This window comes from Coccinella septempunctata, chromosome 1 (genome assembly GCF_907165205.1).
Source record: "Coccinella septempunctata chromosome 1, icCocSept1.1, whole genome shotgun sequence".
Lineage (NCBI taxonomy): Eukaryota > Metazoa > Arthropoda > Insecta > Coleoptera > Coccinellidae > Coccinella > Coccinella septempunctata.
The window spans coordinates 16,583,904-16,601,200 of NC_058189.1; the positions used below are offsets into that span (position 1 = coordinate 16,583,904).

General features: G+C 36.0%; 2 protein-coding genes across 2 annotated transcripts in view; both read left to right on the plus strand.

Annotated features, from left to right (window-relative positions):
- LOC123322790 (bone morphogenetic protein 1-like) overlaps positions 1-17,297 on the plus strand; it is a 206,672-nt gene that overhangs the window by 94,066 nt on the left and 95,309 nt on the right. The gene's annotated exons all lie outside the window — the stretch shown is intronic.
- Positions 10,062-13,139, plus strand: LOC123322611. Its single transcript, XM_044910566.1, has 2 exons — positions 10,062-10,143; positions 12,779-13,139. Exons 1-2 carry the CDS (start codon positions 10,077-10,079, stop codon positions 13,045-13,047), a joined length of 336 nt encoding a protein of 111 aa, XP_044766501.1. The 5' UTR covers positions 10,062-10,076; the 3' UTR covers positions 13,048-13,139.

Below are 17,297 nucleotides of genomic sequence, written 5' to 3' on the forward strand. Positions count from 1 at the left end.
TGCCACGAAACCCCAGGCAACTGATCCATAAGTCAGTTGAGGCCTAACAACGGCTTTGATTATCTTCAATTTTGTCTATTTCGACATGTGGCTTCTTCTTCCTATTAGAGGGTAGACTCTATTCATCGCTGCTCTCGTTTTGTCGATTGCTTGTTTGATATGACTTTTCCAAGTAAGTCCTTTATCAACCGTTATTCCTTAATATTTGGCTTCATTTTACCAGTCGATTTCTTCGCCGTCAACTTCTAGATTCGTTGCGGGTCGCAGTATTCTTTTCTGTGATGATATTGCTTGGCTGTTTTGTCCATTGAATTTGATTTTCCACTTTATGCACCAGTCATTTGTAAATTACATCGATACATGTTCCAAATTGTTATGTTATGTGAGGTTTTAGGGGCTGGTTCTTGATAAACATGTGAGGTAGGGCACTTATATTGATCAATTGAGGAGTAGAGTTAATTCTGACTGCTATGCACTGTTCACTCCTAAAGTTGGTTTATTATGCGCTAATTTTCTATGGATTTATTTTTGAAGTAGGTCCACTTATTTAGATAGTTTTTTTGTAACTCGGAAAAGAGCACATACCGTCCGTTAAGTTTGGGTTATAAAGAGAGTTGTAGGAGAGTGAGTTTGGAAGGAAGTTTTTTTTTGCGTGAACAAGACTCAATTTGGCATGTTTCCGATTGTGCGATTCAGGTCAAAGATGCACCGTTTTCTTTCATGATTTGTCAATATGCTTTGACCACGATGATTGTCACACAGTGTTATCGCATGTCACCCATTTCTCAACCCCTAGTCACCATCTAACTTCTAACGCCATCAAATAAAATGAGATAGTTACACGGATGCACTTCATTTATGAACATTCTGAATTCATTGTCAACAAGTATGGTCATCCATAGTTCTGAAGGAGACACTGGTGTGATAAGGAATCACCATTGATGAAAATATTTCATATAGTTTCTCATTAATGTTTGCTCGTTGAATAAACTGGTCTACTGAGTCACGTCAGTGAGGTCAGTATTGCCAATGAAATTCGACAATAGTAAATCAAATGTGCATGTGGAAATATATCTCTAGAAATATACATACTATTTTTCTTTTATTTTTTGACCGAGTTTGTTATGGTTTTGGGAAAATATGGAATTATATTTGTATGAATAAATGAATTTATCCTCAATAGGCAATGTAATCAAACATTCAATCAATGATTCTTATATTTCGCAGCACTGGGACTAGAGAGTCAATATAAAAATTTCTGAAATTCCTAATTTATTATTTCCAACAAGTAATAGGAGAAAGTTGTTTTTCATCTCCACTTTTCAAATATCGTTTTCCTGGTCACCTTTACTTGATGCAAAATTAGAATACTAAGAGTAGTAGATTGTAGATTTAAGGGAAGTTTAATCGCACTGTGACCTTAAGGTCAATTGTGCCGCCCATAAGAGATATTCTCGCCATCAAGTAATAATTTACAATAAAACACACTCCATCACATTGAGGTATGCTATGGTTGGTTGTTGGTATTTATACCTAAGCACCGTATTCGTTATATCGTTTCCCAGCGAGTCCCTTCCTCACATTACAAGTTTGTGCTTTCAACAGTTGTATTTGATGCGCCTTCAATAGAAGGTTGATTTATTAATTCTACTGATCGGTAATGCGTTTAGTAGCAGCTTCATATTTATGGTAATAACTACACGAGGTACATCTGTCCTACGAAAGAGAAAGAATCATGCATGCCACAAGAAAGTTCACGTTCATGCTTACCAAGACAGGTTGATTCTTATGAATTCGATCCAACATATTGAATCATAGTGCATTTATTTTTAGCTATATGTTTTTGACCTACTGATATCCCCTGCCGCCTGCCGTCGAACGTATTCGACTCTTTCTACTATATTTTTGTTAATATTCCTATATATAATCTATGCAGGAGTGCTCAAAGTGTCGATCGCGATCGACCGTCGATCGCGTGAGATTTTTGAATCGATCTCATAGAAAATAAGCCGATTATGATCTATAAATAACAATCCTACATCGCATATACCTAGGATCAGTTGTACAGTCCAAGTTCAAGCTGGAGTTTAAGTTTGAACCCAGCTCATCTTTGACAATTCCATACCATTTTGGCAAGTTGAACTCAACTCGATTTTGAACTGCACAACCTGGCCTTACAGTTTCTCAAAGTCGATCGATCGGAGTCTATTAATATTCAAGCAGCACCCCTGATTTATAGGATCTACCTAAAGTTTCTATGCGAATCTTTCTCAAATGAGAACAAATGTAAAACGAATCAAAATAGTGAATCTCTCATAACACTCTAAAATTGCACCTCCACCAACTCATTTTCTTGACAATGTTCATTTTATTATTATTATTATGACTTTAGCCTAGCGGCTTTCACACTCCTCTCCAGAGGAAAATTCACTTATCCCAGATATCTCAGATATCAAAAGGATTAAGTGCTGTTGGAGCCCTTCCCAGGTTTTCGGGCACGAGGTGGTTGTCGGGTCCGGGTCGCTCCTCGGCTCCCTGCTGTAGGTTGGATTCCTGCTCCACCCGCACTTCCTGTCGGAGCAGACGGTGTTTCTCTGCATTCCCCATGTAGTTGCGTACAGTTCTCGCCGTTCCGAGCAGTACCGCCTTCTGCATTACTTTATAAATATTTTCATTCCTCCTTCGTGAAGTTTCCTCAAGTTCTCTAGTAGTTTCTTCGGCCTGTAGATGAAATGACAATAGGGATGATCTTGATATCTTTCAGCTTCCACTGTCTTCTGGTTTGTTCCTCAAGATCTCTGTGTTTTGAAATTTTTTCAGTGTGCCTATCTAGAAGATTGTTATTATTTGGAATTGCAACGCCGATGAATAGTGCTGTGTCCTCATCCTTATTGAGCAATATGAGGTCTGGTCTATTGTGGGTTATTTTCCAGTTTGTGAGAACCGTGCGATCCCAGTAGAGCTTGTGATGTTCATTTTCCAACACAGCATCCGGATGGTAATTGTAATAAGGAACCTTTTTCGAAGTTAGAAAATGGTGTTTTAGTGCCAATTCTGAAGAATCTTGGCAACAGCATCATGTCTATTTTTGTACTCCGTGCCCGCGAACTTCTTACATCCCCCGGTGATGTGCTGGATAGATTCATGTGTCGCACAGCCATAACGACAGCTATCGTCCGCCACTGAGGCATCCTTGGCGATATATTTCATGTAATTTCTTGTTGGAATCACCTGATCCTGGATGGCGAGCATGAAGCCGTCTGTCTCAGGAAACAACCTTACGGAAGTCAACCAGTAGTTCGACGCAGATAATATGTCGACGTAATCATGGTTGACCTCGTTCTGGTGCCTTCCATGCAAAGGTTTGCCAATCAGTTTCTGCATTTTACTTTCTGCAGAGTGTTCGACGGTTTCCAAGTGATCCTGTTGTAGCTTTAACGGTGTAGAACTATCAGCAACACAAACTACTCGATGGAATTCTGACGAAGCTGCCTTGCTCAGGAAATATTTTCGAAGTCGTCGTGGCAGCTCTGTCCGTTCTATTGAGCTTTTGGGGTGATTTTTATTGTGTTTAGTCAGCATCGTCCTTATTTTTCTCTGTAAAGCTGCTAAATCGGTGGTCGTCCAAGAGATAATACCAAATTAATAGCTCAGCGCCGAGCAAGCGTAGGTGTTGATCGCTTTTATCAGTTTCTTGCTGTTCAGACCAGTTCTCATTATCCTCCTCAATCTTCGGGTGAACTCCTCCGTTAATTCTTTCTTCATCTGGCTCTGATTGATTTTTCTTGCCTGTTTTATGCCTAGATACTTGTATGTGTCTCCTTCCTTTAATGCTTCAATTTCTGCACCTTCCTTGAGTTTGAAGGTACCATCTTCTATTTTCCCTCTCGTTATGTTTAGCAGTCGACATTTTTCTAATCCAAACTTCATTTTGATGTCTTCCGAGCGAGAATCCTTCCACCATTTTCAGCACCAGTTGCATTTGTTTTTTGGTAGATACGAAGAGTTTCAAATCGTCCATGTAAAGGAGATGATTCAGTTCCATCATAGTTCTACTGCCGCTCTTGATGGAAAATCCGTAGTCCGTAGAGTTCAATCTATGAAACAAGGGATTCAGGGCCATGCAGAACCACAGAGGGCTCAGCGAGTCTCCTTGGAAAATTCCGCCTCTTATTGGAATAAGTCCTGTTGTAATGGAGCAATCTGCTGCTTTCATTTGTACGCCAAGTTGACATGGCGTTTTTCAGGAACTTAACAATATTGGGATCCACCTTGTAAATCTTCAAGATCGTCAAGAGCCATTCGTGAGGTATAGACATAGGTGGAAGACATGTGATTGGTCGGTACTTGGATGGGTCTTCTGTATTCCTTTGGTCTTTAGGTAACAGGTATGTTGTGCCATGTGTAAGGAATACTGGCATTCTTTCAGGATTTTCAATGACATCATTTATTGCGGAGGTCAATTTTTCTTGCATCATTCAAAGTTTCTTGATCCAGAAGTTCTGTAATCTATCAGGCCCAGGTGCTTTCTAGTTATGTAGTCCTCTGATAGCTGATTTTACTTCTTCAATTGTGATCATATCATGCTGCATCGGCTCATATTTTATAGCTTCAGATTTTTCATCTTCAATCCATCTGGTATCTCCGTTGAACTGAGGTTTGGTTGATAATTGTTCGGTCCAGAATTGTTCAATGGCTTCCTTTGGTGGTAACTTTCCATTTTCTCCATCAGACGATGTGAGTGACCGGTAGAAAGTTTCTTCTGACTTTTCGAATGAATTATTGCCTCTTTTCCGGCTATAATTGCTTTTATATCTCCTCAGGCGTTCTGCATACAGACTTAATTTTTGCTTCAGAGTGTCGAGGCAATGGTGAGCTGTAGCATTCTCCGTCTCTCGTTCTCCGTGTGTCCTGTTTCTATCCATGATCTCTTTGGCACTTTAACAACCTTTCTTCCTCGATTATTATTATTATTATAATTATGAATACAAAAAGAGAAGCCTTTAAGTCCCAGAAAACAATATAAAGCATTGTGTGACTACAGCAAAAAAGATTAATTAGGGTGTCACAAAAAAAAACAAACAAAAAAAATACTCTCCTGAAAAAAAAATCCAATAACACCATAACACATATCAACGTCGCGCAATGAATCGATCATAACTGCTCTTGAACGAGTTAACCGACGGAGCACAAACAACACTTTTCGGCAGAGAGTTCCACAAAGTAAAAACGCGATTGCTAAGGAAGAATTCCCTAGCAGAAGATTTGAAGTTCTCGCGATAAAGTTTGTATTGGTGTCCTCGCAAATTGTTAATGTTTAATATAAATAGATTCGATAAGTCACAGCCGAACAAGTTGTGCAGTGCACGATATGTGGCTTATAAGTCACCGCGAGTATGTCGCGACAAAAAACTCTCCAGACCGAACAGTTTGAGTCTCTCCTCGTAAGAGGGACGCTGCCAGGCGTAGGGTAGCCTCATCTCACGACGCTGAACCGACTTCAATAAGTTTCGGTCTCTAATTAACTGTGGACACCACACCGGGCCAGCATGTTCAAGAATTGGGCTGATATGGTATGAAGCACTTTACAAACACCGATAGAGCAACCAGGAAAGGCTTTTCGAATCATATGGTAGACCTGGTTCGCCTTTTTGACAATACTCCTGATGTGAGAAATCCAAGAGAGGTCATCCGAAACGATCACTCCAAGGCCACAAATCTGAGATGCAGAGGTCACCGAAACACCATTCAGATAGTAGCAGGTTTTAGGATTTGTCTTTCCAATATGAAGAACTCTACACTTGCTTATTTTCAACGGAAGTAGCCATGCAACCGACCACCCGTACACATGATTCAAATCGGCCTGGATCAAATGTGACAACAAAGACCTCCCGTAAATTTTCAAGACGTTAGCGTATGGTGGATAGTTTGATAAGATGCCCGGGAGGTCAGCGACATAGAACAGGAACAAGATTGGTCCCAACACAGATCCTTGGGGAACACCACTGGACTCAGATCTAAAAGAAGAAGCAGTCCTATCAGACAGAAAAGATTTGATCTAGGCAAGTATCTCTCCTCTCACTCCAAAGTGCTCCAGTTTATGTAAAAGCCGCTCGCGCGGGACTCTATCGAAGGCCTTAGCAAAACCGAGATAGATGATATCCAAGTATAGTTCGGATGGAAGTAATGGAAGAATGCCAAAATTTTGACTTTAAAAATTTCATTTTCCTTTTTACTGATAATAACATTCATTTTCGCTAGTCTATTAACATAAATCAGAGCTGTAATGTACACTCCTTTCTTATAAGTTCTTCAAGAACGATCAAATCAAAGTACATAAAAAAAAGGCGAGGGACTGTATAAAGAGCAAGCCTGGATCTTTCTGGGATATTTTCTGCAACAAAAATTATTTTACTTGAATTGAATAACGGTTTTATTATGTTCATAGCTCATGCATTTGTACAGGTTGGGCAAAATTCGTTGTCTACCGAGTCGTCTACTAATCTGTAGAACACATTCAGTAGTTCTCTTTTCCTGACTAATCAAAATCTGAAAACAGAATCAGCCATCATTTCTAGATTTCGGGTTATGGAAAAAATCGAGAAATTTCCATTTCCAATAATGCAGTCCTTCGGGTCTGATGTTGTCGGAAGTTAGTTAATAACGTTTCGAAAATAATAAATCTCATGATTTGGAGCTGACATTGGTGAATTTACAGCAAACAGAATTCTGACGAATAACCCTCGAATATTGACAATTCCACAATAATTTTAAAATTTTTTCAAGCACATCGTCAAGATCGTTGCATTCACTTTTTTTTGAATTATTTCGAATACAAAAATACCCATTGGGTGACTACTTATGATGAGAATGAACCTCATTTCGAGCATTTATTATAATTTAAAGTTTTTGATGTAAATGGTTAGTCAAACTTAGGCCATTTTTAAACTATCCCACAAATTTCGAATATTACACATCACAATTTAAACACTGAGTACGCACCACAAGCTCACGACAAGCGCACGACTCGACAGTAATCGCGTTTTCCCCTTTTCTCCCTACCTTATCTTTAAGTCTAGTAGGTGGAAATTTGTACCACAGATGATCGTTTTCCACTGTAGGGACATCTTGTTAACACGAAAACTGTCGTGTGTAATTTGATTGCCTGCAACACCCTATCGAATCCGACATCGATAAGTTGTCGATAGCTTTTCGATTGATCGTGGTACCACTGCCCCGCGGACCAGCGGCATTACACTAGCAGGGCACCTCAAAGAATTTTTACGATTTTTATGCCCTCGTTTTGCTCTCATTTTGCTCCGTTTTGCTCACCACTCAGTTTATTTTGCTGACCTATATACAATTAGCTAGAGACAATTCAAAGTGCCCTGCTGGTGTAATATTACACTATAGCAGGGCACCTCAACAGTACTTTCCGATATTGGAATTAGGGCAGGATAATAAAATTTCATTCCTAGATGTTTCAATAAAAAAGTTTTCGAATGATTTTGAAACGAGCGTATACCGAAAAAAGACACATACTAAGAGATATTTGAATTTTTATTCCAATCACCAAGTAAGTGTCAAAAGAGGTATTTTTAAAACACTTTATGATAGAGCTAATTTCATTTCATCTACACCCGAAATTAGAAATAATGAAGTTGACTTCATTAAACATTTTCTTAGGTATAATCAATACCCGAACAATTTTATTGAAAAAACAATATTAAATTCATAGAGAAAAATGACTAACCAAAATCGTAATAATGATCAGGAACAACCAACAAACCGTCAAGAACAACTAAATTTATTGAATGTAATTACTTATGTTAATGGCCTTTCAGAAAAAATAAGAAGAATCGGTTCGAAATTCAACATACGAACTGTTTTCAAAACGCAAAATGATATAAGATTAACAGAAAATAAACCTTTGAACGAAAAACAAAAATAAAAAATTTTTATTTACAACATACCCTGTATTTGTGGTAAAACTTATACAGGTGGAACGTCCAGACCTCTAGAAATAAGAAAACGCGAACATAAAAATAATATTAAAAATAGAGAAATTAATCGATCACAGATCGCAGATCATAGTTGTTCTGATACGGGAGACCACATGATGGATTGGAATAACACTAAAATTTTAATGGCGGAACCAGACCATTATAAGCGAAAGATTAAAGAGTCTACGTGTATTCTATTAGATCAAGATAATAGTTTGGCAATTTGTTCGGTAGGAATAGATCATATTTGGATCAATTTACTGAAGAAGGAACTGTCATCCGGTAATTTCAAAATTAAATGAATCAACGTTTCTATGCAGTCTCTGTTTCTATGTATTGACAATTAATGTCAAACAAAAGGCACAATTCAGAAGATTTTCGAAAATAAATTTTTCGTCTGATGAAGGAGTCTGATATAGACTTCGAAACGTTGCCACATTAAATTATAATTTCAACGTTATTTATTTTCAGTTCATTGTCAGGCAACAATTTTTTCTAGTAAATTTGCTCCTGACAAATTAGTGCAAGAATTTACGCAGGAGCAAATCGTTTATTTCATTTTTAATTGATTTTGTTCCAGAGACTGGGAGTGAAAACCCTAAAAAGTTTATTAAAAAATCATCTTACATCAATATAAGTAAAAGGAGCTGAAGGAAGTTTCAAGTCGTGATAAACATTAACCTTTGAACAAAAATTTCACATGAATAAACAATTGACAGGACAACTGGCGCGTATTTGTGGCTGTTCGTCTTAATACGTTGATATAGTAATAATATTTAGGTATTTATTGGTACCTTAAGGCATTTACAATGTATAGGACAAGTCGAATGAAAAATAGAAAAATCAATTTTCGGGAAATTATTCTACGATGACATTCATCGAAAATCCTGTAGTAAACTTTTCGCATTAATTCACTCAAACATAAAATTCTCAAATTTTTAGAATATCAGGGTATAACTATTTGAATGAGCGGACCTGAATTTTAAATAGCACTTCCTGAAACCCTGTTTCTTTTTGCAATCAATTTCGGCATCTATGTAACATTCATTGTTATTAGTTGTGGCAACGGCGTTATGACACTAACGACATTTCATGAGTGACAAGCTTACTCCGATCCAGTCACAAAACTTGAGAAAATTATTTCATGGCCAACCGACTGCTAAAATAAATGTGAATGGAGTATACATGTACTTACCTGGGAAATTATCTTTAAGCAGATATCGTTTTATAATCTAAAGAGATTGAAAATAGAAGAAAACAGGCTGCCACTTCCTGTTCAGGCCACTAAGTATTTGACATAGGTTTTCTTTTCCTCGAATGGACCAACATGAGTAAAACTGATAAATGATCAGTTGAAATAATTTGTGTGGAAATCATCATGAAATTACTTTTGTCCTACTCTCAACTCACAAAAAACAACTCAGCATGATCTCTTAAGGTAAAATATTTTTTTATAGTTGTTCGCTCAAATAAAGGGCCCTTTTTTGACGATCCGAATGAAATTTGTCAGCCTGTTTATCAAGAAAATCGTAAGAAATGAAACTGAAAATTGTTGGCAGTGCATTGTGAATTATATTATGTACAACTCCTAAGGCGGAAGCAATTTCGGCAAACAAGTATTTTCAATATAGTATTAATTCAGACGCATACCACACGCTGATATGATTACAATCAAGAAAATTTGTCATTGTCGGACAAGGAAGGAAAGAAATTTATTCCTATCATTGCAGTCATAGTCTCATTGATATATCATCATTAATATCGTTAATAATTTCTCTTTAACTATTTTTACTTTCATTCTCCAAATCCATAGGAAGTTCAGAAACGAATCGATCAAATAGTGTACAAGTGAGAAGATATTTTAATTTCACCATCTACAAAAAATAAAAACTAAAGTTTCCATTCGGGTTAATTTTGAAATGAATATGCATAATTATGTTTAATTGGCGATAAGGAATAAATTAAACTTATCTATTGGGAGATAAGAAAACAAATCGATTGTTTGCTGACCAAATTTTCTTTATTCGTATATAAATAAGCTCCTTCAAAATTCAACTCAGACATCTTTGAATCATGATGAACTACGTATCATTAATATTCATAGTTTTGACCACCAATGTCATTTTATTTCCGTTGGAAGGTGAGTATTATTTCTGATTCCACATAGAAGTATAAAATATTAAATGCATACAGTCGATAGCTGTTAAGACACGGCAAATTATTTCAATTGTGGTTCTGGATTCAGTAATGAAGGTCCGATGTCTAAAAAAATGATAATATAATAGTGACCTTTATTTTGACACATATATTAATTAATTTATTCATTCATTGTAACAAGACAGAAAACAAGTAGGCTATATATATATATATATATATATATAGAATATCTCCTTAAACTTCGAAAGAGTTGATAATATGAACTTGAAACCGCCCGTCTGCCGTGCGTGAGTGGTCGCTTTATTGGATAAAAAAAATTGAAAAGATAAGAAAAATCGATTAGAACTTTCCAATTACTACCAAAATGAATGTGGTATCAAAATGGTCTAGGATCCTAACTTAATTGAAATCGTAAGCGTCTGCCATCAGGGGTGGTCGCAATTTTGAAATAGACGCTGTGACGCTGTCAAATATAGCAAAAAGTCGCCAGCAACTTCCTCATAAGTTACCACTGTCATTTTTGTGTCAAATTTTTATATCACTGATCGAAGTTCAGAAAGAAAACATTGGCAGACGGTCGTATTCTCAAGGCAGACGAACTAAAAGTATTACTACCCGAGGTAGTTAGTACGCGTAGATTCGCAAAATTTCTAGCGGTTTATAACCATTTGTGATTTTTCCTGATTTGAATATTGTCTCTTGGAATAAGAACTAACATGTATATAAAAATAGCGACCACCCCCGATGGCAGACGCTTACGATTTCAATTCTGTCAGGATCCTGGACCATTTTGACACAACAATAATTTTGGTAATAATTGGAAAGTTCTAAACGATATTTCTCATCTTCTCATTTTTTTTTTATCCAATAAAGCGAACACTCAAGCACGGTAGACGGACGGTTTCAAGTTTATATTACATTATAAAGTTGAACCAAAGTGCCAAACCAAACCTTCGGTAACTTATGAGGTAGTTGTTTTTGCTGCCAGCTCTCGGACTATGAAGTCTCGTCTCGTCTCCCCCATAAGACATGAAGTCTCGTCCCGGGTGTAGTCTAGTCTCGTCTCGTCACGTTTCGAGTCTCGTTCGAGAGTCTCGTAAAACTCTCGTAGTTCATGATTCATAACGTTTTGTGAATGTGGAATATTTAATCTAATAATTATATTATTACGCATACTCTAGTTGATCTACCAGGTATTTTTTTCAAATAATTTGCCTTTGGAATTAAAATTATAATAGATATAGTTCTTCTAAATTTGTTGAATAATTAAAGTGCTTTCCGAAAAAGATTTTTTAAAATTTCGGTTTCAATCATCTGATTCTGTAATTACATTAATGTAATATATACTCGTAAAATTATGGAAAATTTTAGAATATGAACATTTAAAGTCGTACCGATTATATAAAGCCTTCTACACACAATTGCATTCTGATGGGGTCAGCTATTCGATTTATTCTAGATATTAATTCTTTGTTATTTATAATTCGTAATACTTATTTTTTGTATCTACCATCAAGTCAATTGAAAATTCACTCAGTTTTTAAACTGTATGTGTGAATTAGGGAAATTCAAGGAACCTATTCAAGTATCTCCCCATGGTTATGAATCACCATTTTAATTATCATTGAATGCTTACTAACAATGATTCCTCGAAAATATTGAGAATAACTGTCACTAAAAAATCGTCAACAAGTGGAGAATACTCATATTCAACCAATTCATTGAAGGCCCACAGAACAGGGGGTTTTGCTGCAAAACACCAGATCCCAACTGGTTGAATCGTATAATTTTTTGTTCAAACCACAGCTGCTTCACTTTACGATCTATTTAGTTCTTCAAAATGAACGCACAAATGAATGGAGTATGTATAATATGAAATACTTCTATCAAAGACCGCTGGCTCGCTCGCTCGGAGTTTATGTAATCAGGTTGTCTAGCTTTGGTCATTTCAAATCAATTTTTCAGAGTTTTGCTGATTTATATATAGAGACATAGAGCCAAAAAATATTGATGATAGTGATAATGATATTCAGAATGAATTTTTAGGATTATGCTTCTTGCTATAAAAAAAAAAAACTCGAGAAGCTTGATCAGAAATCAACAAACTGGATACTTTCAAACAAACCATCAAACAAAGAAAAAAGTCTATGATATAGGATATATTTGAATTCGTTATTTGAAAAGTTTTTTCAAATTATTGTCATTTTGAATAAAAGTGTGTGAAAAATAAGAGTGTGGATTATTGAGCCACATGAAAATCTGTTCCTCTTTTCTTACCAGAACAAAATACTGATCTGAATGAGATGTGCTCCCACCTTTTGTTCCATATGAAATATTCATTTCTTTGAATAAAAAGTCTCCAGAACGAGTAATTGCAAAATTGCTACTTATAGGCTTTCTTTTATTCGCTAAATCGGATTACTTAAAGACTGAAATTTTGTTGAATACGAAGATACCAACAATAATTTTGCAAACAGGGCATTTTCTACAAAATACAAAAATTTCTTGTAGATATTTCTTTCCATTCTGAAATTTTAATTTTGATAAAATTAAATCGATTCATATCCAATAAAAGCCTTCAGTATTATCATTAGGAATAAATCAGTTATTTTTTTCAGCTTCTTCGTTATCATGTAGAAAATGTGAGAGTGAAGATCCCGACAGTGACTGCAGAACAGGCAGTGTAAACACAAATGAAGAATGTCCAACAGGTGGCATGTGTATCGAATATTATATTAGGTCGAGCAGAAGGCATGTATGGTATAGAGAATGTGGTAACAGTAATTCATGTGCCGTATTCAAGAAAAAATACAGATTGTCCTTGGAGCAATGCAAAACCTGTGGAAATGACTTGTGTAACGATGATGAAATGAAGGTTGCCATTTGATCCAGAAAAAATGTCATCTACTTGCATTTTTAACGACTTACTGTAACTTCTTTTCCCCTCTTCAAATGTTCTGATTAAAAAATTACAATTAAGCAGGATATTTCAGTATTAGATAATAAGATGAAATTCCTAGATATCTATTGATCAAATCTGACAAATTTCTGTCAGCATCTGTAGATATTCTTCGATTTGTAATATTTTTCGATGTTTCAACCAGTGGCGTCAGTATGGGATGCTGCAGTTATAAAATTATGAGTTCTGGTGAATTCGATTTGTTCAAAATCTCAAAAATATCCTCTACATGTCAGGTGCAAACAGCAGACCACCTCAGCAGAAATCTTTCAAAAATTATAACCTACCGTTTTCGCCATTTTCTTCGTAAGAATCTGATAACTTTTTCTTTGAGAAAGTAGCATTTTCCGTACTAGAAAAAGCGTCCGGGAAGTGAGTACATCCCGGACGGTTGCCGAAAAACTCATAAAGAAACGGGCATTTCGGATATTGACCATCGAGGAAGACTTGACAAACAAAAGGTTGAATTACGATGATAGTTTAGTTTCTTAAAATTAAATATAATAGAAGTTTTTCTCGTCTGCATGCCGTCAAAAAGCATCCATTTTATATAAAGGTCAAGGACAATATTTTGTTTATAATAATATTAAGTGAATACAAAACATCACACACGAGTCACTACTGTCGTCGAGACACCACTCGTTTTTACATTGAAGGTGGAAAAACAGTTGCAGAAATACACCGAAGCTAAACACAGGAAATAAAAGGAATGAAGCAGAAGGCTGCAACCTACAAACATAACCGCAAAATTTTTCGAACCTACAATATTTGTTTCTTTACACCGCAAGCAAACTCCTGCCATGAATGTGTGCCGCAGTACCTATTAGATGTGCAGGCGGTTTTGTGATACAAACTTTTACAATCCAAAAACAATGAAGTGGATGTAAATAAATGGCAACAAGAGACAGATCCTACAACTTACTGTTTCTCGTTCCTGATCTCAGTGTAATCAGAGGAAAAATGTCAACTGGCTACCATACATATCTTCGTATGATACATAAAAACAGAGAAAATCTGTTTGCCTGCCCATATGAGTGTAAAGATAATGAATTTGTATAAACAATAAACTGAAATTATTATTATTATCTTCTTCATATAAAAAAATCCAAAAACTTCTTCCCCCTTCTATCTACCATGATGTTAAACGAAGCGAGAATAATCTGAAAACAAAAATGGAAGAAAAAACGAGAAGGTTATGGAATTTTATATTTCTCATTGAAAAATTTTCAAAATTTGTAAACCATCTCAAAAAAGATATCGATTGAAATTTATTTTGGGAGGATTTGGCATCTCTTCATAAACTTTTTAGGGTTTTCACTCCCAATCTATGAAACAAAATCAATTAAAAATGAAATCAACGATTTGCTCCTGCGTAAATTCTTGCACTGATTTGTCAGGAGCAAATTAACTAGAAAAAATTGTTGCCTGACAATGAACTCAAAATAAATAACGTTGAAATTATAATTCTTTGTAACGTTTCGGAGTCTATATCAGACTCCTTCATCAGACGAAAAAATCTACTTTTGAAAATCTTCTGAATTGTCGCTTTTTGTCTGACATTAATTGTCAACACACAGAAACAGAGACTGCACAGAAACGTTGATTCATTTAATTTTGAAATTACCGGATGACAGTTCCTTCTTTAGTAAATTGATCCAAATATGATCTATTCCTACCGAACAATTTGCCAAATTATTATCTTGATCTAATAGAATACACGTAGACTCTTTAATTTTTCGTTTAAAATGGTCTGGTTCTGTCATTAAAATTTTAGTGTTGTCCCAATCCATCATGTGGTCTCCCGTATTAGAACAAATGTGATCTGCGATTTGTGATCGATTAATTTCTCTATTTTCAATATTATTTTTATGTTCGCGTTTTCTTATTTCTAGAGGTCTGCTCGTTTCACCTGTATAAGTTTTACCACAAATACAGGGTATGTTGTAAATACAATTTTTTGATTTTTGTTTTTCGTTCAAAGGTTTAGTTTTTGTTAATATAGATCTTAAATCATTTTGCGTTTTAAAAACAGTTCGTATGTTGAACTTCGAACCGATTCTTCTTATTTTTTCTGAAAGGCCATTAACATAGGCATAGCAACTCGACACCGCAACCCAGAAGTAATAGAACGAGTTCTACAACAAACGATAGACGAAACAAATGACTGGTGCATAAAGTGGAAAATCAAGCTCAATGGACAAAAGAGCCAAGCAATATTACTACAGAAGAGAAGACTGCGACCAAAAACGAATCTAGAAGTTGACGGCGAAGAAATCGACTGGAAAAATGAAGCCAAATATTTAGGAATAACGCTTGACAAAGGACTTACTTGGAAAAGTCATATCAAACAAGCAATCGACAAAACGAAAGCAGCGATGAATAGACTCTTCCCTCTTATAGGAAGAAGAAGCCACATGTCGAAAGAGACAAAATTGAAGATAAAGCCGTTGCTAGGCCTCAAATGACTTATGGATCAGTTGCCTGAGGTTTTGCCACATCAAAAGAATTCAGGCCACTGAAAACAAGCTGCTACGATGTGCAATAGATGCACCTTGGTTTGTCAGGAATAGACAGATTTATAGGGACCTTAAATGGCAGACCATAACGGAATTCATGAACAGAAAAACACAGAAATTATTCGAAACATCGAAAAACCATCCGATTCAAGAACTCAGGAGACTAGTGGACTACGACCCAGAGGAAGACAAAAGGAGAATGCGAATTTATCGAAGGAGACCAAGAGATCAATTATGAAGAGATTAAAATAGGAAAATAAACTTATAACTTATAAAAATCCAATCAAGTGTTATCCATTAGAGGATAAACACATAAATCCCAGCACGATAGTGTACGAGAAGAAAACTGACTAAGAGATGAACGGTTTATAGGCAAATGCCCGGAACCAATATTCAAGAAGCAGTTAAGGGTTTTTAGTGGGTCTCGAACTCAGGAGAGTGAGAATCCCCACACTTGTTCCCCCTCAGGAGAGGATGGTTCGTCCGATTCGCAGATTTTCCCCCTGCTACACCAAAAAAAAAAAAAAAACATGTGGTGGAATTTGTGACGTTTCGAATGTTTCGATATCAACTACCGAATCATTTTCCAGAATTCAAAAAGATTCACAGGCTTCCCCATACTCAGCATGATATTTCACCTACTGACGATTAGAAATCATTCCAAAATATGTCTACAGATTGATCATAGAAACGAAATCAGATGGTTTTTCTATCGTCAGTACCTGAAACAATGATAGGTTTATTGAAAACGGTCGTAAATCACCATAGCTATTTAATATATGAATCGATTCAGTTCTAATATCCACCCAATTCGATCTGTGTATAAAAGATTATAGTGTAGAAAGATAGGAATCTCTCTCATATCTTCAGTACTAAAAACCGACTACATTTTGACCAGTAAAAACACACTTGCCAATGAGATGGCGCTCAAAACGTACTTCCAATACAGTACATATAACAGTTTTCTCTTTTATAATTGGGGGGCGCGAAATTCGAATTTTATTCCTTGTATTGAATTTCAATATCGACTCTGTTGATACCAGAAAACAAACATCCTGAGCGACAAAACAAAAGTATCGTTTTGTTTTGGGACCAGGATGTTAGTGTTCATCTGAACGTTGTTTGGAATCAATTAATTGATATTAATGAAAAACGCTGTTATATGTGCTATATTTTCATTTGTAAATTATAAGAAATTTACAAAAATGTCGAATTATGGACAACGAATAGAGCTCTGACTAGGACACAATAGTATATAGTCCGGGAGGTGGTGTCACTTTTTTATTAGTGATTTATCTGCAACTTAAATGTGATTAATTAGAGAGTTGCACTATTACTGTACTCGAAATCGAAAGTCAGTCAGCGCGACCGTGGTGGGCGTGGGCGTGGGAGGCTGTGGAACTCGCCGGAAAAATCTAAAAAAAAAGTGATTGATCTCCACGTGAGACTTTGTAATAAGGTAAATTATTCATGATTATGAGTGAAAATGGGCGTCAGTCACTTTTCCGATGGTGGAAACATCGTCAGTCAGGCGGTTGTGGTGGTCGGAAAAATCTGAAAATTGACAATCTTAACTTGAAATTTTGAAAAATTATTATTTTAATCAAATTGAACGAAAAAATGGACGTCAGTCACGTATATAGTGGTGGATTCTGCGTCAGT

Coding starts and splice junctions, on each gene's coding strand:
- LOC123322611 (XM_044910566.1), top strand. CDS start 10,077: ATGATGAACTACGTATCATTAATATTCATAGTTTTGACCACCAATGTC. Junction 10,144..12,778: donor CATTTTATTTCCGTTGGAAG/GTGAGTATTATT, acceptor TATTTTTTTCAG/CTTCTTCGTTATCATGTAGA.